The sequence below is a fragment of the Ostrea edulis genome, chromosome 2 (genome assembly GCF_947568905.1).
Source record: "Ostrea edulis chromosome 2, xbOstEdul1.1, whole genome shotgun sequence".
NCBI classification, from domain to species: domain Eukaryota; kingdom Metazoa; phylum Mollusca; class Bivalvia; order Ostreida; family Ostreidae; genus Ostrea; species Ostrea edulis.
The window spans coordinates 37,904,970-37,929,391 of record NC_079165.1 but is presented as its reverse complement, the minus strand read 5'-3'; the positions used below and the strand labels follow the sequence as shown (position 1 = coordinate 37,929,391).

The 24,422-nt window shown below is 35.3% G+C and overlaps 1 protein-coding gene and 1 long non-coding RNA gene across 2 annotated transcripts in view; one reads left to right on the top strand and one right to left on the bottom strand.

The window, feature by feature from the left end:
• Nucleotides 1-17,219, bottom strand: part of LOC125679155 (protein zer-1 homolog) — a 31,177-nt gene extending 13,958 nt beyond the window's left edge. The window contains exons 1-12 of the mRNA XM_048918128.2: nucleotides 16,934-17,219; nucleotides 10,290-11,090; nucleotides 10,019-10,171; nucleotides 9,823-9,925; nucleotides 7,894-8,037; nucleotides 7,065-7,123; nucleotides 4,236-4,298; nucleotides 3,535-3,589; nucleotides 2,923-2,976; nucleotides 1,706-1,867; nucleotides 1,449-1,539; nucleotides 1-5 (exon numbers count right to left, since the gene is read on the bottom strand). The exon at nucleotides 1-5 is cut by the window's left edge and continues 66 nt beyond it. Of these exons, the coding sequence (XP_048774085.2) occupies nucleotides 1-5; nucleotides 1,449-1,539; nucleotides 1,706-1,867; nucleotides 2,923-2,976; nucleotides 3,535-3,589; nucleotides 4,236-4,298; nucleotides 7,065-7,123; nucleotides 7,894-8,037; nucleotides 9,823-9,925; nucleotides 10,019-10,171; nucleotides 10,290-11,071 (1,671 nt within the window). The 5' untranslated portion in view covers nucleotides 11,072-11,090; nucleotides 16,934-17,219. The remainder of the gene's footprint in view (nucleotides 6-1,448; nucleotides 1,540-1,705; nucleotides 1,868-2,922; nucleotides 2,977-3,534; nucleotides 3,590-4,235; nucleotides 4,299-7,064; nucleotides 7,124-7,893; nucleotides 8,038-9,822; nucleotides 9,926-10,018; nucleotides 10,172-10,289; nucleotides 11,091-16,933) is intronic.
• A 1,142-nt stretch (nucleotides 17,220-18,361) lies between these two features.
• LOC125679156 (uncharacterized) lies at nucleotides 18,362-23,849 on the top strand. The gene is made up of 4 exons (XR_008799920.1): nucleotides 18,362-20,394; nucleotides 23,091-23,152; nucleotides 23,423-23,496; nucleotides 23,691-23,849. It is a non-coding gene; the product is annotated as an uncharacterized LOC125679156 (long non-coding RNA).
• The last annotated feature ends 573 nt before the right edge of the window (nucleotides 23,850-24,422 follow it).

Here is a 24,422-nt window from a genome sequence, read left to right as displayed (position 1 = left end):
TTCATCTGCAAAATATGAATATTGAAATATATAAATGTATGAGAGAGAGAGAGAGAGAGAGAGAGAGAGAGAGAGAGAGAGAGAGAGAGAGAGAGAGAAACATGACACAAACATCAGAAAACAGGCACTCATTCACCAATTAAAACATTCAAATGAAATGATCAAAATAAAACCTAAACATCCCATCAGAAGTTGGGGGAAAAAACAAAGTTGCTTTTGAAGTACATGTACTATAATAGAAATTTTTACCAAAATGTTACATTTCCATTGATTTCATAAGTTTACTAAAATTTTCTATTTTGACTTCAAGTTTGCTAATCTTGAATGTCTCTGAGAATTTCACAGAAGTCAATATAATACAGTCAAACTTGTTTTAACAGACCACCTTAGGGAAGTTATGAAAGTGGCCACTTATGACAGGTGGCCTCTTATTCCAGTTTACCCTGTAAAAAGCCAGTTTGATTTTTCAGACAAAGTTAAAACTTTCCGTTTTACATTCGGCGAAGCCATTTCAACAATGTGTTAAAATGACAAACAATGATAACAGAGTACAAAATATTTAATTTGAACACTAATCTGTTTAATAGTTCCATGTAAACTGACCAGTATTTAATTACCCAAGTGAATGTGTGTTTTCAAAACAATCAGCTCTCGTCACAGCTGATTAACTCTTGTAAAATATCATGTGACAAAACCGCGTTGATGGACAAAATGGCCGCCTATTATAGTGTAATTAACATGTTGGGTGAGGATTTGATTGGCCACTGGCCGCGTTACACAGGTGGCTGTTTATTCCAATACAAAAATATAGAAAAAATCATCAAGGGAAATTAAGAGTGGCCGTTGTTCGGGAGTGGCTGCTAAGACAAGAATAATACAACAGACATGGAAGGCTGAATTTTCCCTTTCCCTTCAGAAACAATACTTACCTCAGGACTGAAAAATGACTAATGTTCTCAAACCCATTTGATAACTATCTCTCTACAACACTTCCATTACGAGGTTACGTTTTGCTAAGAAACAAGAATGAACAATCATTCATGGTACATTCCATCATAAGAGAATTGTAAACTAAATCCAAGGAAGATGTAAACCTGACTCACTGGAACAAATTTACCCTTTTAAAAAAAAATTCAAATGTCCTTCCAAAATATATCTTGACCTTTCAATAACTCCAAACTCCATGAAGACTGTTTTTCTTTTTTATACATTGTTGACCAATAAATTAGTGAAACATTGACAGACCAGGCCAACTATATTTCACTTTACTTTCGATCAAAGGACAAACAGAAAGAAATGTTGAAATGTGTACCCACTTACATCTTTGTTGGCATAATATAGTACAAAAATTTGAAATAGGCAGTTGATACATGTATGTTAAATAAGGATCCACTTGCACAAAAATTAGTCAAGTTTAGCTTATTTTCATTGAATATTTGTGTACTTACCTGTGATGTTCCACATCATGCTCCAAGAAACCTCCATATTTTCATCACACTGCTCCAGAGCTAGCTTTCTCTTGATGATTTTCAGCATGGCCTGAAGATTAAGCATATATGGATCTGTAGTTCTATATGCAAGTACTACAAAACTGTCAGATTCATTATCGAAAATTGCTTTTTAAATCCCAATTCTTTGAGAAAAAGGAAGTCCTCTCTCTCTCTCTCTCTCTCTCTCTCTCTCTCTCTCTCTTGCTCTCTCTCACCTCAATGGCTCCTAGCTCTCCAAATGTGAGTTTCTCCTCCCCATCCACCTGACAGGCAATACAATTGAGCAGAATTATCCCCAGTCTTTGAATGAAATCCTCCTGTGTGTCTGAGACAACAACGTCCATCAAGTTTTGGATCAGACGACGATGACAGAACGTCTGCAGAAGAAACAGCACAATATAAAATCCTATTGAGTATTCTATTTTTATTAAGATAGCTATTGACCACATGAGAATTATATACCATCCATCTGTACCCAGTTTCAACAATAATCATTCTCAATAAAAGTTTGAGAAATCAATATGAACAGCACTGCCTTAATAGATGATTATATTGGGGGGTTTGGTACGAGTTATCGCTCATCCCCAAACAGAGGGGTATAAGTCGGCTGCCATTGAGGTGTTGATAAAAAGTCAAAGTGATGCAATTTCTTTTGCAAAAGATGGAGTGATAGACACTTGTGTTGTTTTCTTTCAGTAACATCCAACAAAGATGAAGTAAGGGAAAGTCCAAAGAATGTGTAATTTATACAATGAAGATGATTATCTACAGTATCTTAACATCCACATTGCATGACGGGGGCCTAGTATGCATACATTGATCTAGAATCTCTTAGTAACTTGAAGAATTACAATAAATAGTGTCAGACCATATTCTAGACAACTTAGATGAAACTGTAATATACACTTTTATTGAAATTTCTCATTCGTTTTATTGTCTACCAACATTTCATTCTAGATTTTATCATTGCTCTCTCACACAAAATCATATACATGTATGTTACTTTATATAATAGAATTTAATGTGATTTTCCTATAGCTATTCATCACTTTAATGCATATATGTCAATTTCAATAGCAAAAACTATTGTAATCAAAGTCTATATGGTAAACATAAACAGTATTTCAGGTCAGATTATAGTGTTCAGTTACTTTTTTCAATGAGTATATTTCTTTTTTTCTTTCAAAAATTGTAAATACTCTCTAAATTCATGCTTTAAAATTTCATGTATCTGCAATTTTCAATGAGAAATAATTTGGCTAAATTGGTGTGTGTTGAAAAACTGTATGAGATTGGCCCCATGAATCTGGAGAAGAAGATAATATTGTGAAAGTTTACAAAGCCAATGATGGCATCACCATCACACAACAGACAAATTTTGATCAGAAAAGCGCTCTTGAGTCTTTGGCTCAGGTGAGCTAAAAATACATACCATGTTTTCAGGAAGGTTCATACTACAGAAATTCAGGAGGACATTTCTCAGCATCTTAAAAAGCAATGCAAATAAGCAATAAAAATATGAACTATCACCAAATGTATTCAACGTGTACTAGAAAATCTTGAAGCAGTTTGTATCCAAAGTAAATATGAAATAATTTTTAATTGCAGATAACCTATTAAAAAAAAACATACCGTATTAGTGGAATTTTTAGTGAGACACAAATTTAGCAATTTCTCCATAAAAATGGGTATATGTACGTATTTAGCAGTAGCTAATTTTAGCGATTTTATAAATCCAAGAAAGATAACTATTACCCACTACATGGCAGAAATTGTTAGCGATGATGAATTTTAGCGATAGCAACATCCTTGCTAATAATGCCAAGATTTAATCCTCGCTAAAATTTCTACTTAATATACGTATATCATTCTTGCATATTTTACAATCAATATGATCAAGGGAACATTAATTTTATGAACATGAACTGACTGACTGGTTCAAAAGAATACATTGACAAACATCATAAATCTTGTGGACACCTTCTTGCATGTTTTGCACATGTTGCATCCTACGACACAGAAATGAAAAGCAAAGTTTACATACTGTTTTATCCAGTTTATGCTGTTCCATGGCATCCAGTAAGAGTAAGATGACCCTCCTACAACAAACATCAAAAGAAATACATAACACACATATTTCATTAAGACACATAATCATCAAGCTATAAATGTCTCTATGGGAAAATACTCCCACCATACATATCACTCTAGTCAGTACAAGACCACCTTTGCTCACATACAGATGGACATACCGACAATCACAGATGGGCAGAGACACACTTACAGATGGGCAAAGAGACACTTGCAGATGGGCAGAGACACTTACAGATGGGCAGACATAACTTACAGATGGGCAGACTTACACTAACAGACTGACAATTACAGATGGGCAGAGACATTTATAGGTGGGCAGATGTATCTTCCAAATGGGCATACACTTAAAGATAGAAAACACGAACTTACAGTGTGGGCAGACATAAAATTACAGATGGGCAGACATCACTTACAGATGGAAAAGCAAACTTACAGAGTAGTGTGACATACACTTCCAGAAATACATCACAGATGGACAGACAGATTATACAGATTTACAGGATGACACATATTGTAACCTTAACTTATCACCTACACTGTACATTGTACAACTTTATTAGCAGGGAGTATAATTTCCATGGTAATTTGTAACCTTAACAAATTACCTATACTGCACAACTTTTTTAGCAGGCGGTATAATTTGCATTTTACCTTCTTTGAAACTGTGTGACTTTTTCCCTGTTTACTCCTTTCAGTATATAAAACAGTGCAGCACTGCAAAAAGATTGATAAAAATTAATTTCTCAATAGAATTTTAAATCTACATTCATGCAAATTTCCATATACATTCTGACTTATCAAGTGAAAACATTGAAGATGCACATGCAAGCAGTTGGGTTATCATTTTCTCACATTAGCACCAGTGTGAGATCGACTTTGCCCATGTGAGACAGCAATGTGAGATTTTTCTGTCTCACACTGCTGCGATGTCATTTGATTGTGACGTCATATATTTTCTATGATTTAAGAAATGAAACTTATAATTCTTTGTTTGATGCATGTATCAAACGAAACATTGGATGGAAAACTTCATCAATGCGCATAGTGCATTGATGAAAAAGTTTACCGTCCAATGATTCTTTTGATACATGCATCAAACAAAAAATTATAAGTTTTATTTCTTCATTTAATTATGTTTTTAAGATAGAAAAACAAATAGTTTCTCCCATCAAAATGGATGAATTAACGTTTCTGAAATGGTGCGTAGGAATACATATAGGCAAGAATGAAAACAAAAACAAAACGGCATGGCTGTGCGTTCAGGTCAGGAACAGTTACTGTGCAGATTTAAATGGATTATACACCAAATTAAAAGTGCAATGGTTAAAAGCTGAATTAAATATACAGGAAGATAACAAGCGGTGACTGGATTTATGCTGCATCGTGTTGGAGGAGACATTGAACACTGGTTGTGTCGTTGGAACGGTGGAATGCAATTCGGCTCCATTTCAATATCGAGGAAAACGTTCAAAACGCACTCGTTGACTGAGCCCCATATAACGCAGTTCAATTTCATTGATATTTACCAGGTCAGAAGTCTCCACTTGCTCCGTCATGTTATCGATCTCGTAAAGCAGACGATTCATACCGGGAACTCGTGTAATCTGTCTACTTCTACCAGTAAGTGGTCTACGTCATCAAATATTGACTATTCTGCCACGTCATCGCCTAAGTATGTTGTTTCTTTAAATTAATTTGTATTTTATTCATATCTTTAGTTATGCTAATTTTTGATAGCAATGAAAAACAAAAATCAAACAAATGCATTTCGTTATATATAATGCTTGTGTGGAAAATCCCGTTCTATAAATAGCGCTAAAATTAGAACGGGGAAGACGCATTCCAGAGAAAAGTAGTCCCGCGTGCTTAGTGCAGATGAACTCCGAACGAAATTTTGACAGAGAAATCAAACGAATTTTTCAACCAATCAGCATCGTTTATAAGTCATCACTTTAAAAGTTATTAAATGATATATGTTACACAGTGAAGATTTACGTTACAAGGTGAAGTAAAATATTTTGCATTGTTTTCTTTACATTTTAATGCAGTATAGCTTTCTGGTGGACAACCTTGAGTTTTTTAGTTTACACTTACAGTGTAAACCATTTTCGGGTATGCTCTTTCTGCTTATTCAGTTAGTTTTTGCATCGAAGTTCAAATGAGGATTTTGATAATTTAGAATTTTCTCAAAACTCTAAATTTATGCACTAAACTGTAGGTACAATGTGAGAAAAATAATCCTTCATTATTTACTCGTGTGGGATAGGGAAATTCCACCTCTGGAACAAGATTCGCTGTCTAGCACTCGGCAAAGCCTCGTCCTAGACTGCGAATCTTGTCCCCTCGGTGGAATTTCCCTATCCCACACTCGTACTAATGAAGGATTCTATTAATCTGGTTCCATTGATTAAAAATCTTCCTGGCAGAGTTTCAGTTTCAGTATTGGATATTTGCTGAGATGAGTTGTTTACATAGGAAATGGGACTACTTAATAATACAAATCAAGAATGGGAACGGCTGCGGGCTGGACAAGACCCGTCAAACAGTCCAACACAGAAACTTGGCCTGGATGTTATAAAACTTTTACTGAACTCAAACTCAGCCATGTTTGTTTTGAGTACAACTCTGAGCAAGCTCCCAGCATACACGAAAAATCTTGAGCATGTACTCCATTTGAGTATGAGAAATATTTTATAAAAGTTTTATAACCTTCACTTTTGAGTATGGGTATGATTTAGAACACGGAGTTTGAGTATGAAAACATGCTCATAAAAGTTTTATAACCACCAGGCCTGGAGTACAGTGGATTTCGAATTAAAAGCAAAAAATTAATAGCTGTGTAAAACTGTGAGAAACTACCCTTTTTGAAAATTTTGCCTTCATTTGCATTGTAAATTATTTTATTTATGGAATTATAATATGCGAATGGTAGAATAAAACTGCAGTACAGAATTTCTAGTTTTCACTTCTCATGTAGTAAATATATTAGAAATTGTATGAGATATTCATTAAAATCATTTATAATATGTTAACTAATTTATAATTGATATTTATTTTTTCAATAATATATAAAAAAAAAATTAAAAGAAAATCAATCATATTGTTCAGAAAACAAACAGCAAGACAACTGTTTCTTCCTTTTTTTTTATTAAAGATGTAATTATATGAATTAGGAATGTCTTTTTAACCATACAATCACCCAATAATCAATAATCGTGTCACAAAATATCACTTGATACCGCCCAATGACTAAGTTTTTTTCGTCAGACCTGAATTCTTTTAAAAACTCATCAATTGTCTTTGTAACCCACCTAACATGGAGCTGAGTCTCAGGTCGACTTTTCTGACTTTCTGGTTGTTAGAAATAAGATGATAAGTCTCTGAAAGTCTGAACTCACAAATTTGTGTTTGTGTGATTTGCATAATTAAGTATTCATGTAAAATAAGGAATGTACAATTTTTACATGTATTATCACTTACCTCCCAGAAATCTGGACCTGTTTATTTGTCCAGTTATGTTTCATACCATCCAAAATCAACTGAAAAGTAGAGAAACAAATGCTGCACATACATGTACAAACAAACATGGTACATGTAATGTAAAGAAAAAACAGTTTTGAATACTACACTCATTATTGGTTTTGTCATTTCATAAAATACATAATCTAATATAAACAATGTGTCATAGTGATGTTTGTGGAATTTTTGTTTGTGTAGATAATTTAAAAAAGATATACGAATGTCTGTACATGGACAATAAAAAACAAGCAATTTTACTATACAGTGTCTGTGTACTGTAAATCCTTCATGTTTCACAGACAATTATTTTTGCAAACTTGCAAGTCTAAAATGCACTTTTTTTTATTTCTTTACATTTTAAATTTCGTCATTTTTCGTTATTTTCCGTAAATACATTTCGCGGGTTTTTGAGCTTATGCATGGGTGCATTTGCGCTTAATATATATACTACTACTGGTCAGTTTTCGGGCAGTGCGAAGTTCGTTACAAGGTCGCTTTTGTATTTCTGTGCCTTAGCCTTCCCTCCCACCCAGCCTATTTTCAGTTTTGAATTCAAATGCTTTCATTTGTGATTTTTCAGTTTTGTCGATTTCATGTTTGCTTATTAAAAGCGATCTTGTAACGAACACAACCAACCTATTCACTTTTTTCGTTATGTTTTATTATTAAATAGTCAAGAAAATATTTATTTTTGGACGAGGGCACTGAGGGAGAAAATAACTAAACATAAGTACATGTATACATTAAGTATCACATTCTATATCCTTGATAAAACAATTGTTGGTCCTACCTCCAAAGCCTGACACTGGTCATGCACTTCCTCGTACCGAAGCGTTTGAAAAAGGTGATTCATGGCTGATGTTAAGAGATGCTCTTTATCCATATAAATGCGCAGTGCTAACAAAATCTGTGCCTCATTGCCATAACCTGTCACCTACAAAAAGCATGGACATCTATAAATACATTGTACTGTACAATTACATGTGAAAAATGTCTAAAACATTGGGTGGACATTTACTGGGCAAAGTTCACATAGCTCACTTCAACAAAGACAACCATAAATGATAGTTACCAACACCAAATACATATTCAATAACATGATTGTATTATTTACACAGTATTTGTATAGAACTGTTGTATAGAAAATGTTCCTAAATTCTACAGAAATTCTACAGTTAATGACCAGCTTGCAATACCTGGGCCATTATTAAATGCTAACTCTTCATGAAATAATACAATCTATACCGAAACATTTCAGGCACACGTTAACTTTACTGCACTTTAGCTGTAAAAAAAGGATGCTGGACAAATTATTGTTTGGTCAGCTCTGGTAACCAGTTTTTATGTTTTATCTATCAATCATTAAGTCTTGTAAAATTTCCAACCTGATTTACAGTTAATGACCAGCAAGTCTCATTATACATAGTCTGAAACATTTCTCTCACATTGATACGGGCATTTGGGTGAGCACTAAAATGTAAGTGACTGTAACTTAAACCTAGTCAATCATCCATAAAATATAGGTCACACTTAACACCCAAAGCATACATGCTGGTCATTATTCCTTGATGAAACTTTCATACAAGTGTGGTGTATATTGTTATTTGAGAGTGTGACATGAACCTCTCCAAAACATCCAGATCCCAAGGACCAAATAAAACTGTAACCACTTCAGCAGATCTTAAGAACCACATAAAACTGTAACCACTTCAACATCCAGATCTTAAGAACCACATAAAACTGTAACCACTTCAACATCCAGATCCTAAGAACCACATAAAACTGTAACCACTTCAACATCCAGATCATAAGAACCACATAAAACTGTAACCACTTCAACATCCAGATCCTAAGAACCAAATAAAACCGTAACCACTTCAACATCCAGATCCTAAGAACCACATAAAACTGTAACCACTTCAACATCCAGATCCTAAGAACCACATAAAACTGTAACCACTTCAACATCCAGATCCTACGAACCACATAAAACTGTAACCACTTCAACATCCAGATCCTAAGAACCACATAAAACTGTAACCACTTCAACATCCAGATCTTAAGAACCACATAAAACTGAAACCACTTCAACATCCAGATCATAAGAACCAAATAAAACTGTAACCACTTCAGCATTCAGATCATAAGAACCAAATAAAACATTTTGTATCTAGAATAGTAGAGTGCATCCTTAAATCTTATTTCCATTCAAGTTTGGTTTGGGTAAAGACTATAACCATTTGGGATTAGAATTGAGTCTAAAAACCAGTATGCCTGCACCAAAGCTGCCATCACCAGAGATAAGCTCTCCCAAACATCATCAATGTGGGCTACAAAGTGACATATATTGACAAAAACTACACCAACTGATGCCACAACCTCAGAATTAAATACAAACCTTCATTACTTTATAGTTGCTTATCAATATCAGACATATCATCAGATGGCTGCAAAACTTGAAAGTCATGCTTTGCACAAGGAAATAACCTACCCTTTTTACAGGTATGTTTTGTGAGGAAACACACCTACCCTTTTTGCAGGCAAGTTTTGTGAGGAAACACACCTATCCTTTTTGCTGGCAAGTTTTGTGAGGAAACACACCTACCCTTTTAGCAGGTATGTTTTGTGAGGAAAAACGCCAACCCGTTTTGCAAGTATGTTTCGTGAGGAAATACACCTACCCATTTTGCAGGTATGTTTCATGAGGAAATACACCTACCCTTTTTGCAGGTAAGTTTTGGCGCTCACATGGACTATCAGGACAGTCCAGCAAACCTAGGAATTCCAACTGCTTCCCTTCAAGTCCAGGAATACAACAACCACTTGAATTAAAGAAGATCCATTCATTATTACACATATTTCCTAGCTATTCTAGTAGTGCAGATGAAACAATGACTATATTTTCAGTTCCTTACCCATCATCTGCCTGCATTTTAGAGCTTGCCAAATTTGTTGCTGAAATATCCAAGGAGGTAAGGTTGGGCAAATTGTCCACTATGTATTTCAAACACTGGCTAGGATGATTGTGGAAGCAAACAGCTTCCTCTGCCCCTGATAAATCTAGGTGTCTAAAGAAAAAATTACTTCATTAAGAACTCCACGCACTCAAAGGAATAACAATCAAATATTTTTTATAAGAAAAATACTAATAATTCTGTTTCAAAAATCAATTATGTAAACTTTTACCTGAGTTTCTTGGCTTTGCAAATATTTTTCAATGCCTCCTGCATATTTCCAATGTTCACACAACTTAAGTCTAGAGACAGTAAATTTTTCAATTCCTCAAGGCAGTCCATGAGTTCAATGTCAAAAACACAGGATGATAAATCTAGATATGTCAAATTTTTTAATGGACACAAAATGGCAGCCAACACAGTGTGACCGCTACTTGCATCATCTTGGTCATCATTTTCAAAATATGCATCCCTTATCACCAGTTTCCTCAGATTGGGACATTTAAAGACATAGTCAAGACAATACTTATCATCAAAGTCTTCAGCTTCTGGAGTATAATTACAATCCATTAAATGTCCTTTACCAATCAAATCCTGCACCAGCCCATAAGCATCACCAATAATAAGTGATAAAAGGGTGTCACTGAGTTTGTTAATTATTCTCACACAACTTTCATCAAGATTGCAATGTGACAAGTCTAATTCTCGGATTGGATGTCCACAAAGAGATTTCAATGAGTTAGCATCTACTGCACACCAAGACAAATTAACTCTGGTTATTCTTGTCAAAGACGAATCTCTCAAAATTGACAACCATGACATATCCTTTCGGTATTCTTCATACATGGACTGAAATAATTTATCACATAAGCTGGGATGCTGCAAGGAGATGCCTTCCTTCAGTCTGTAGCCATCAGAGAATTTGTCGGCAAATGAATCGAGGTTTTTTACGACTACCTTCAAGCACAGATCCTCCAAAGATTCTGGATTGTTCTCAGGCCAAGGGCTAGCCATCTTGATTTTAATTCTACATCTGATAAAAATGAAAAAAAAATTATATTCTTATAAAGCAAATTATGTATTCAACTCATGGACTACTCAATAGGCAAGAACATTTTTGATGATTAACTAGCTCAGCAAGAAAATGGAAGATTATTTCTCTCTCCCAGGACCCTCTCTCTTTCTCATACACTCAACATATGTTCTGAACAGGATCAATGGTTTTAAGCTTCAAAATCCAAAATGAAGGGTGATATATGAAAGACTTCTACTTATGGGTTCTATTTGCTATGTGTTTGCATTTGTACAAAGTTACATCCATATTTTGCAGCATATGAAAAAAATCAAATGCATAGTATTGCTTATAATCAATTCTTTTTATCACCTCTAAATTGTTGATAGTTACACATAACATGCTTACCTAGATTTACAGGTATCTTATATACGAACGCAACTTTGATATTTCACCGGCAGTCTAGTACAACTTACAAAATTATTTATCATATCATCAAGCAGACAACTCAGCAGAAATTAGGAAATTACGTTGTAGTACGAGTGAAATCTGTCCACACACTTGTGTTTACATGTATTTACACTGTTGCTCATGGTATGCATCCTTGACATTTCATTGTTTTGATATTTCCTCCAAATGCAATTCAGTGATACAGCTGATGACCTTCATGTATAATAAAAATTTCCTCACTGTTGTTTTTTGGGGGTTTTTTTTTTTCATCATTTGGACCATTTCAAGATGGTAGATTCTTTTGTTCAATATTTTCTCAAATATGATTACTTTAATTGCCATCTTACTGATTAGAGTCTGGGATATTATGATCTACTGCTGGAGGAAGTTTTTTAGAGACCCAAATCCACAAGTCTTCCGGAAGATCATAAGAGAGCACATGTATGTTACTCACATGTAATTGCCAACCTTATGTACATGTACTATCAAACTGTGGGACGTGATCCAGAAATTTACAAGTGGCTAATGTAGAGTTTACATCCTTTTAAGCTATCCAAACCTCTATTAAGATTCATCTTGAACCTCGATAAGACCCAAACAAAGATTACAAGTTAATCTGCATCATGAGAAGAAACAAGAGGCCCATGGGCCAAAATGCTCACCTGAGGATAACAGCCTATTAACATGACTAATCATGGCAGAGCTGTTTGAAAGAAGAAGATTGTTAAGATTTATTATATATTCCCATGTAAAACTTTGTTCCTGTATTGTGGTCTCATCAAACCTCCAGGGGCCACAAACTGACATTGCACTACCTCAGGATGATTGCATATGAATATGACTTATCAAGTTCCTGTTGTTCTTGAGAAGATTTTCCCCCCAAAATATCCACATGTAAAACAGATCCACTACTTTGACCCCACCCCAAGAGCCACAATTGACTACTCTGACCCCAAACTACCCCGAGAGCCACGACTGACTACTTTGACCCCACCCCGAGAGCCACAACTGAAACACTTTGTCCCCACCCCACCCCGAGAGCCACGATTGACTACTTTGACCCCATCTTACCCCGAGAGCCACGACTGACTACTTTGACCCCACCCTACCCAGAGAGCCATGATTGACTACTTTGACCCCACCCCGAGAGCCACGACTGACTACTTTGACCCTACCCCGAGAGCCACGATTGAAACACTTTTGAATCTACATTTTTAAAGGAAGCTTTCACATAAGTTATGTCTTTTCTGGCCTAATGGTTCTTGACAAGATTCTTAAAAGATGTCATCATATTTTCAATATTTCTTGATTATCTCCCCTTTGAAAAATTTTGAATTCCCTTTACCCAAGGTTGCTTTATTGGCTAAAATTGGTCCTTTGGTTCTGAAGAAGAAGCCAGAAATGTGTAAAGTTTAGAGATAGACAGACAGATGCCAGACAACAGGTGATTATAAAAGCTCAGATAAGCTAATGAGTAATCATGGCCTTGCTGTTCATGAGAAAAAGGTTTTTACAGTTTTTTCTTGTACATTCTAATATAGAAATTTATTCCCCTAGTGTGCCACCCACCCAGTCATGATTTAAGCAAATTTGAATCTGTATTACCTGAGGATCCTACCCTCTGGGACCATGATTTGTTCAATTTTGAATTTACATTCTGTAAGAAAGCTTTTTACATAAGTTTTATATTTTCTGGTCCAGTGGTTCTTGAGAAGAATATTTTTAAAAGATGCCACCATATTTTCATTACTATAGTATTTCTTAATCATTTCCCCTTTGAAAGGGAGGTAATACTTTACCCAATGATGCTTTATAGAAAATTTGGTTGAAATTGGCAAAATGGTTCTGGAGAAGATGATGAAAATGTGAAAAGATTATGGACAGATGGACAGACAAAAGTTGCCAGATCAGAGAAGCAGGTGATCTAAAATTATAAATGTTACCCAGAAATACATATACTCCATCAGGGCTGACCAATTCAAATCAACCTGGGCTTGATGAACATTATTAATTTTGTAGATAAAAATATATCAAACAAGAGGCCCATTGACCACATCGCTCTCCTGAGTCACCTTGGACGATATTTAAAGATTTTCTCTATGTGTATTTACATGTAAAACTTTTATCCCTATTGTGGCCCCAACCTACCCCCTGGGGCCATGATTTTTACAAACTTGAACCTGCACTATGTCAGAAAGCTTTCATGTAAATGTAAAATTTTCTGGCATAGGGGTTCTTGAGAAGATTTTATTTCAGGTTACATTTGATGTGAATCATTTAGGGCTGAAAAGATTCACCAAAATATGTTCAATTCATTGCCTCGACTCTCGGTTCGATACGTTTATAACAAATGAGTTCAGTGAAATACATCAGGCTCAAACTGTACTTATTGATTTTACCTGCATGAGGAACAATATACACTGAGTGGCCAAAAGTATTGCAACAAACATGGCTGACGTCATCACAATTTTACTCGCTTCAAATTTTATTTTTATTGCTGACGCGTAACAAAGTAAGCTTGGGTCGTGATGTCAGGTATGCGAATTAACTAGGGTATGAATTATATGGGGAACCGTTTGTAATTCAAAGTAGCAGACGATTTCCGGTAAGGTATCGAATGAAAACAATGTCGAAGAATGAGAGAGAATTGTCAAAGGACCTAAAGGAAAGGATTGTAATTCTAAATTCAAAGGGATTTAATGACAACAAAATTAGTGAATCATTGGGAATCCATCGAAGCACTGTTGGACGAGTTTTGAAAACATTCCGTCAAAAAGAAAGTGTTAAAAACGATACCCGGAGAGGAAGGCCCCGAGTGATAGATGGGAGGGGTGATCGGAAACTTTATCGCTTTCTGAAAACTAACAGAAGACAATTTCTTCAAGACATTACATCAACTTTTAAAAGGAATGAAGGTACAAATGTGTCCATGAGAACTGTTCGTCGTAAGTTACACCAGGAAGGATACAGGAGGGGCAAAATTCAGAAAACGCTTACAATCGCTAAAGTCAACAAACAACGCCGAATTTTGTGGTTCCGAGGAAAAGACATTGGAAACCTGAACAGTGGTAGAAAGTTATTTTCTCAGATGAAACACAGGTAGTCATTGGACTAAATAACTCTGTAAGTTTGTGGAGAAAATCGTCCGAGAAGAGGAAACCTTACCATCTGAACCAACGCAAAACGCCCGTGAGAGTAAGTTGTATGTTTTAGGGGTGTATTACCTATTATGGTATTGGTGTTCATGTACCTGTTGATAGAAATCTAAACTCAGCAAGGTATATTGAATTGCTGGATAATCACTTATGGCCCGTTGTTAGCAAAAATTTTGGAAATCAGCAATTTATTTTCCAAGACGATAATTCCACCCCCACTCCTCTAGACAGACCAATACTTGGAAACAAGAAAACGGTATTCCAAAATTCAACTGGCCTGCACAGTCCCCGGACCTTAATGTCATTGAAAATGTCTGGCGTTGTATCAAAATCAAACTGTCCCGTGAGTTTGATGATTTTAAAAACCGGGATGACCTAATGGCTGCAGTGACAAAAATTTGGAATGACCTCTCTCAGACATATATCCGTAGCTTCCATGCTTCAATATCTTCAAGACTACAACAAGTTATTATTCAGAAAGACTTTGCAACAAAATACTAGAAAAAAATGGTAAACAAATAATGTTTTTTTCATTGAAAGTTGGTTTTTTCCAAGCAGCTGTTATTTACATTGTGATGACGTCAGCCATGTTTGTTGCAATACTTTTGGCCACTCAGTGTAGCATTCGATAATGGTCAGACTGTTGCAGGGTTCCAAATTACCGCTCGCCCACTCGCATTGGCAACTAAACTTTGCTTGTGGGCAACCAAAATTTCTGTTCTCGTTGCCCACTTGGCGACAGTAATTGTCCGATCAACTTTTTTTCCCCCGACCGATCCGAGTTGTATTATGAAGTTCAATTTCCGGTTGAGGTTTTGCCACTGGGCGAGACATTCCTGGGGTATCGACCCTTCCAAAATGTATTTAAACCAGAAGTTGAACAACGCAAGGGTTACTTCATAGGAAAAGAAAGCGTCTGCTTTTACCAAAGTGGAAAGAAGGGGAGAATATGGCTCGATGACGGCGAAAAGGGGATGATGTACTGTGTGTACAAAACATGACACGAAAGGTCCAATCGTTGTGACAGCTTTCCCAAGTTATCAACTTCGTAAAGCTGAAAAATTTTGAAATCACATAAAAAGTCAGAAGAAACGTGTGTTAAAGTTAGACGCCACGAAGATCATAAAGTCCATGAGCTCTGGTATTTTTGCTAGGTTGAAGAAATGAGAGTGGAAATGAAAGAGGTATTTTTAAAAAAGAATTACGGAAAAGGAAACAGAATTTAAATATTGATATTTTAATTTTTTAAATAAATTGCAATGTGACCTGATATTTCTTTTTTCTTGTAAAAAAAAAAAAAACAACCATGTTATTCAATTTCATGATATGTGTGGGCTACTAAAATTTCATGTGAGCTAACAAGATTTCTTATTCAGGGGCCCACTTGGCCCCTAAGATATTCAGTCAAAGTTGGAACCCTGCTGTTGTTAGCCTCAAGTCTGACAAAAACAATGAACTTATTAAATTAAACAGTTTAAACTACAGAGCCAACAGGCATCTTATCATTTGGCGGTTTGGAAACATTTTGCTTTTAAAACTGCGGTGTTATCATTGGTTTGTTCTATAAATTCTATCGTATTGAAAATATTGAATCGTGGCATAAGTATTGCAATATGTACGGTATTGTGAAGGGGCGTATCATTTCAGCCCTAGAATCCTTCAAAAACTTCCATGAATGATTTCAATTTTCAGCAAGTGAAACCATTTAAAACCATTCAATATTCCACAATAAATTGACGATAATCATTGTCATTTCAAATAATACATCCTTTCGCTGTGAAATCCGCCTCCATGACAAACAATGACTTAAGCATGTGCAACACCTCATTTTGTGAGACATCTAGAAATGCCTTACTTTCAGTAAATCACACAAAAATCTAACTTTTTCAGTTTATTTCTTATCACACGCATTGTACTTCTGTGAATGCAGGTTTTCTTCTTCACTTGCGGAAAATAATTCATGGATTGATTTATATAAGTTTTAGAACGATTCACATCACTTGTACCCTGAAATAAAATCAAACCAGAGCTCAACTGATTTTCCACATACCTTATGAAGGCTTGAAAAAAAAAAAACGAGGGGATGGGAAAGACCAAATATAAATAACCCTTTCGTTTCCACAGAAATTAACGCTGTCGATACATCAGGTGCCTGTGGTTAACTCCGATTTTGCTGCGCTCGAGCTTACGGTAGCACCATTGACATATTAGTGTAGCAAAACAATGAATTTTTGTTCAATGTTAAATAAACTTAAATACCAAACTATGTAAATTAGATGTTCGTAGTTTAAAATCCATCTGATGAAACCCAAAATTTCTTCTCCTCTTTCGCCATTCTAGTAACTGGAATTGGAATTATTTCGGAAAATTAAGAATATTTAGAGACGGAAAATATATTTCCGGCAGTGGAAATTAAGGGCAGGGTCTATAAGCCCGTGAACTGATACAATCGGAAGTTCCGTGAACTCAAACACACACAAATTGCATACGTCATACAATTTACTTTCGTTTTTACTAAAGGCCTAGTATTAACTCGTACCCGAGATGCATATTAAAAAATTTTTGTAAGTGGAGGTACAGAATCAACACTAATAAGGATTTGATTGAGTTCACAGGGTTCTAATTAGGATGTGATTGAGTTCATGGGCTTCTAATTAGGATATGGTCCACTTCACCATCGTCGGAAACCCACGGTTGATGGAGAGAGGAACGAAGCGTAATCAACCGTGGGTTTCCGACGATGCACTTCACGGGCCTGTCTCTAACACTAAATAAGATGTGATTGAGTTCACGGGCCTGATTCTAACACTAATTAAATGTGATTGAGTTCACGGGCCTAATTCTAACACTAAGGAAAATGTGATTGAGTTCACGGGCCTGATTCTAAAACTAATCAGGATATGATCCAGTTCACGGGCCTGATTCTAACACTAATTAAAATGTGATCCAGTTTACGGGTCTGATTTTAACACTAACTAGCATGTGATTGAGTTCACGGGCCAGATTCTAACACTAATTAGCATGTGACTGAGTTCACAGGCCTGCTTCTAACACTAATTAGGATATGATCCAGTTCACGTGCCTGATTCTAACACTAATGAAGATGTGATCCAGTTCACGGGCCTGATTCTAACACTAACTAGCACGTGGTTGACTTCACGGGCCTGATTCTAACACTAATTAAATGTGATTGAGTTCACGGGCCTAATTCTAACACTAAGTAAAATGTGATTGAGTTCACGGGCCTGATTCTAACACTAATTAGCATGTGATTGAGTTCACGGGCCTGATTCTAATACTAATTAGCATGTGATTGAGTTCACGGGCCTGCTTCTAACACTAATTAGGATATGATCCAGTTCACGGGCCTGATTCTAACATTAATTAAAATGTGATCCAGTTCACGGGCCTGATTCTAACACTAATTAGCATGTGATTGAGTTCACGAGCCTGCTTCTAACACTAATTAGGATATGATCCAGTTCACGGGCCTGATTCTAACACTAATCAAAATGTGATCCAGTTCACGGGCCTGATTCTAACACTAACTAGCACGTGGTTGACTTCACGGGCCTGATTCTAACACTAATTAAATGTGATTGAGTTCACGGGCCTAATTCTAACACTAAGTAAAATGTGATTGAGTTCACGGGCCTGATTCTAAAACTAATCAGGATATGATCCAGTTCACGGGCTTGATTCTAACACTAATTAAAATGTGATCCAGTTCACGGGCCTGATTCTAACACTAACTAGCATGTGATTGAGTTCACGGGCCTGATTCTAACACTAATTAAATGTGATTGAGTTCACGGGCCTAATTATAACACTAAGTAAAATGTGATTGAGTTCACGGGCCTGATTCTAACACTAATTAGGATATGCTCCAGTTCAGGGGGCTGACTCTAACACTAATTAGGATGTGATTAAGATCACAGGCCTCTAATTAGAATTATAGCATTATTATTTATTTCCACAAATCACATTTTCATACAACTCTTTATAGTGAAATGTTACACACATCTATTTTGATTTAAATCGTATCATTGATTATTCATCTATAACTTAGACTTTTGAAATAGTTTATTATACCCCCCGCAACAAGTTGTGGGGGGGGGGGTATACTGGAATCGGGTTGTCCGTCTGTCTGTCCGTCCGTCCGTCTGTCCGTCCGTCTGTAGACGCAATGGTTTCCGGGCTCTAAAGCATTATCCTTTCCACCTACCGTTACCATATCATATATATGAACTACCCATGGGATGAAGATGTTCCCTATCGATTTTGGGGTCAAAAGGTCAAAGGTCACGCGCACTGGACATCAAAGTAGCAATATGGTTTCCATTTAAATTCTTTAACGGCTTTTTTCATCGCATGGAGATGCTGTGTTCCTAGATACCTTTTGGATCATAATATTGAAGTTTTACCTATATATTTCCAACACCCTTTAGGAGATTGGGGTAAGCGGGGGGTATTCTTAGTGAGCATTGCTCACAGTACCTCTTGTTTTAACAGTTTTTTGTTTTTTTTTACAATAACTATCGGAAAAGACTAACAAAATTTATGTTCCTATCATGCATAAATCTAAATAAATCATTGATTTTGCAAAATCTGATGACATCATAGGAGGGTGAAATTACTTTAAGTTATGTTTAGTGCTGTGTGTATATAAACATGCACTCATATAATTATATCTTCCCTCTTCCAGGGGGAGACATATTGTATTTGTACTTTCTGTCCGTCCTTCCTTCTGTCACAAAATCTTGTGAACGCTTCTCCACCTATATGGCTTATCAGATAGACTTGAAACTTTGTACAATGCTTCATTGTCATTTACAGATGTGAATATTGTTGGGACGGGAGGATCCAATTGTTTTCCTAAGAGTTATAGTGGATCTAAGAGGGGTGGAAGATGTAAAATAGCTTATGAACTCTTCTCCTCCCATATGGCTTATTGGATAGACTTGAAACTTTGTACAATGCTTAATTGTCATTTGTAGATGTGCATATTGTCGGAATGGGAGGATCCAAAGTTTTTCCTAAAAGATATAGTGGATCTAAAAGGGGTGGAGGATGTTAAAATACCTTGTGAACACTTCTCCTATATGGCTTATCTGATAGACTTGAGAATTTGTACAATGCTTCAATGCCATTTGTAGATGTGTAAGTTGTAGGGACAGGAGGATCCAATTGCTATCCTTAAAGTTAAAGTGGATCTGAGGGGTGTAGGGTATAAAATAGTTTGTGAACGCTTCTCCTCCTATATGGCTTATCAGAGTTCATGTCTATCTTCCTGCCCATGCTTTCTCCTTCATACTATTCAATACATTAAGGGGGATGTTTCCTATATTTTACGAATTAATTGGTTGATTGACAACAAACTTGGTACACTTGTACAGCATATATAAGGAGTAGATGACCCCTATTGATTCTTAGGTCACATGGTCAGTCCACTCTTGACATAGGAAGGTATTGTCTGCTCAATATTTTGAATTGGTGATACTACTATCAATTAAATGAGGCACGGGTATAACCCTTTCAATTTTGCAACTTGGGGGCATATGTGTTTTAGAAACATCTCTTGTGTTGTATTATATGAATTACAGGTTTTAGTGTGCTCAGTTTAGAGAATAGCATAAAAGTATTTGATAATTAAATATCTTGCAGATTGGCAGTTTACTCCATGCACCGACAGGAATGATAAACTGTGATATTCGTAAATGGTGAGCATTTATATTTTTAGCTCACTTGAGCCAAAGGCTCAAGTGAGCTTTTCTGATCAAAATTTGCCCGTTGTCTGTCGTCGTCGGCATCATAAACGTTTTACATTTTCGACTTCTTCTCAAGAACCGCTGGATCAATTTCAACCAAACTTCCCACAAAGCATCCTTGAGTAAAGGGCTTTCAAGTTTGTTCAAAAGAAGGGTCATGTCCCTTTCAAAGGGGAGATAATCACAAAAATGCAAATATAGAGTGGGGTCATTCAAAAATCTTCTAATCAAGAGCCACTTGGCCAGAAAAGCTGAAATTTACATGACAGCTTACTGGCATAGTACAAATTCAAGTTTATTAAAATCATGGCCCCTGGGGGTTGGATGGGGCCACAATAGGGGATCAAAGTTTTACATACAAATATATAAGGAAAATGTTTAAAAATCTTCTCAAGAACCACTGATCCAGAAAAACTGATATTTACATGAAAGCTTTCTGACATAATGCAGATTCAAGTTTGTTCAAATCATGGCCCCCGGGTGTTGGATGGGGCCACAATAGGGGATCAAAGTTTTACATACAAATATATAAGGAAAATGTTTAAAAATCTTTTTCTCAAGAACCACTGAGCCAGAAAAGCTGATATTGACATGAAAGCTTCCTGACATATTTCAGATTTCAGTTTGTGAAAATCATGGCTCCCAGAGGTAGGATGGGGTCACATGGGGGATCAAAGTTTTGCATACAAATATATAGGAAAAATCTTTAAATACATATGTATGAGCCAAAGTGACTCAGGTGAGCGATGTGGCCCTTGGGCCTCTTGTTTGTATGTGGTGTGGTAGACAATTTTTAGTTCATCCTAGCTCCTAATTATTCAAATCCATTGTTATTAAATTTGGACCGTTGTATGCTTTACAAAAACTTGAAAAATGAAAGAATATGTTTTGGAGGGATGTAAGTAAATCCTGGAAATGGTTAATATGTCTTTTTGAGAAAAAAAAATCTTCTGAACGTATGGTTAATAGTGTTTTATGGTACAATGAAAACATAAAGGTAAATAGAAAAACTTTATATCTGAAAGAATGGTGTGAAAATAATGTATATACAGTTAACTCAATGTTAGATGAGAATGGAGATATCATGAATTATAATCAATTCATGGAAATGTATAAAGTAAAATCTCATTTTTTGGAATTTTTTGGTTTAAGACAAGCATTGAAGAAAGCAATGAGAGATAATGGAATAAACCAGTTTATAAAAGTTCAAGAACCTACTATTCCCATACATATAGCCCCTTTCATATATTTTAAAAGAAACAAGAAAAAACTGTACCAAATTTTTAATCATAGTGAAGAAAAACCTACAGGTCAAAAGAAGTGGGATATACAATTTGATATCTCTCAAGAAGAGTGGAATACAATTAATAAAAATGTTTTTACTATTACAAAGGATACAAAATTACAGTGGCTACAATATCGTATAAATCAAAAAATTTTAGTCACAAATTTATTTTTGTTCAAAATAAAGAAAATAGACAACGATTTATGTTCGTTTTGTGTAAAAGAAAGGGAATCAATAGAGCATGTTTTGTATGACTGTGAAAATGTTGTTTTATTTTGCAAGAATGTGCAGTCATGGTTTAGGGATTTTTTTTCCAGTAAATATTGTTGTTGATAAAAAAAAAAACCTTTTTGCTGGGTAGCTCAGAAAATGAAATGATCAATTTGATTAATTATTATTTAAAGTACTTTGTGTATGGTTGCAAATGTAGAGGCAATCCGCCTTTGTTAAATAACTTTATTACCACTTGGACAGATGTGTACAAAGTAGAAAGGCAGTTAGCATGTAAAAATGATTATGTAGATGTTTTTGAGAAGAAATGGAATACATTTCATAAATTAAAAGATTTATAGATTTTAGATCATCCAGAATATATAATATGTAATTGTATATATTAATTAGCCTATGTATATCATCGGAAGTTATTATCAATGTCATAACAGTACATTTGTTATACATTTAAAACCTTTAGTTTGTGACAACCTATTAGATTAATATTATTTTGTATAGTGTACATATGATAAGCCAGAGTAATTTCATTCCTTTCTAATTCTCTTCCTTTTTTCCTATCTTTGAATGAATGCCTATTAGAGTGGATGTGTGAGTAAATGGTAGATAAAATACCCTGTACCCCCTAGTCAGGTGGGTTTGTAAGGGCATGATGTTAAAACCCTGACTGTCATAATGTGAATAAATGTTGTATGAACCTAAAAAAAAAAAAAAAAAAAAAAAAATCCATTGGCCAGGGGTTGTGGGGAAAACATGATATACATCTACATCCTTACTTCTGAAAACAATGTCCACTTCAAAACCATGTATGAACAAGACAACAGTATTTTTCCAGTGAGGAAGAAGACCATGAAAGACACCACCAGTTTATAAAAAAAATCCGTTCAATAAATATATTAAACTTTACTGCTTTGGGGAAAGTATATTGATATATTGGTAAGAAAGTAATTTTCTAAAGAATCAGCAGCTCACATTTTGATTACTTTGATATGATAGGAATTAGTCAATATATATTTTGGGTATGGATCCAAAATACACATCTTTATGAAGTTGAATGAACATGTTTGCTCAATTTTTACACAAGTAGTGCATCACATAACATATTAAAGCTTTCTAATCCGACTTTTATTTTTAGGAACTGGGACACGTTCTAAATATACTCAGGGACAGAATGATGTGCAGCAAGGCTCGTCATGGGTAGAGATACTCCCATTTAATATTGATACTTTTCATATCCAAGCATGTATATGGCTAGGTTGTATAATGTTTGTTATAATTATCTAAATTATGTCCTTCCTTCCATCTATTGTTCTGTGTGTTGATTTCTCACCACTCTGCAAGAAAGGGCATTCATGTCTATTTCATAGACGATCCTACATGTAGTTGCAATTGAATCATAAATTATTCCCAAAGAGTTCATGATTTCATCATGTTTTGAATATAATATTTTTTCAATATCTATTTTAGATTTTACCAAATACAGAACACTGCAAGGCTTGCAAAATGAAGACCTCAGTAAAAAAAATTCTAAATTATCCACTGTAAGGCTACTTACCAGTAATTCATATCTAGAACTTAAACATATCATCCTTGAAACAATAAAAACTAATTTAATATAGTATATTTATGTATGTTATGCTTTTTCAACCTTTAAATTTTTTAAAGACAGTATAGTTTATTATGATTGCACAATATTTAAAGTTTAAATTTTCATAGAATTTTGTTTGCTATCCAGAATGGCAGCTCACTACCTGCCCCTAGTGATGCTAAAAGAGGCCGTTGTTCTCATTTGTTCCAAAACAGGAATGGCATATGAGGAGGCCAACAGAAGATGCACCTCCACTGACCTCCACTGAGTGTGCACTCACAAAACGAATAAATTATTATTATTTCTTTTGTTTGTAATTGTATATTGTCAACAAGGTCAAAGGCACTTGATCCGATGCCAAACTTTTGCATTTCTTTTGCTTTGTGGTAAATTTTCTTCAGCAACATTAACATTGTTTAAATTGTTTTCTTTGGAGAGTATACATGTACACATGGATCATTTGTATATTAGAATTATAGCATTGTTTAATTCAACTCATTCTTATCCTAGAGAGGTTATTATATACTGCAGGCAACGACTTGTAAAGGGTATACTGTTTTAACTCACGTGCAAGGCAAGGCAGTATTATGAAACTCTGTAGTTGATAAGGACATATATCACATATCGATATGCATATTTACAGGAAACTCTGATGTATTTTAAATCTGAACGTTAATTTAAAAGTGGGGAGAAATAGCATTGGATGAAAAAAGACACATATGAAGAAAATTATTCCATACGTAAATACTTTTTAGCTCACCTGAGCTGAAAGCTGAAGTGAGCTTTTCTGATCGCCTGTTGTTCATTGTCTGTCCGTGATTAAACATTTTATATTTTCTCCAGAAGCAATGGGCCAATAATAACCAAACTTAGCCAAAA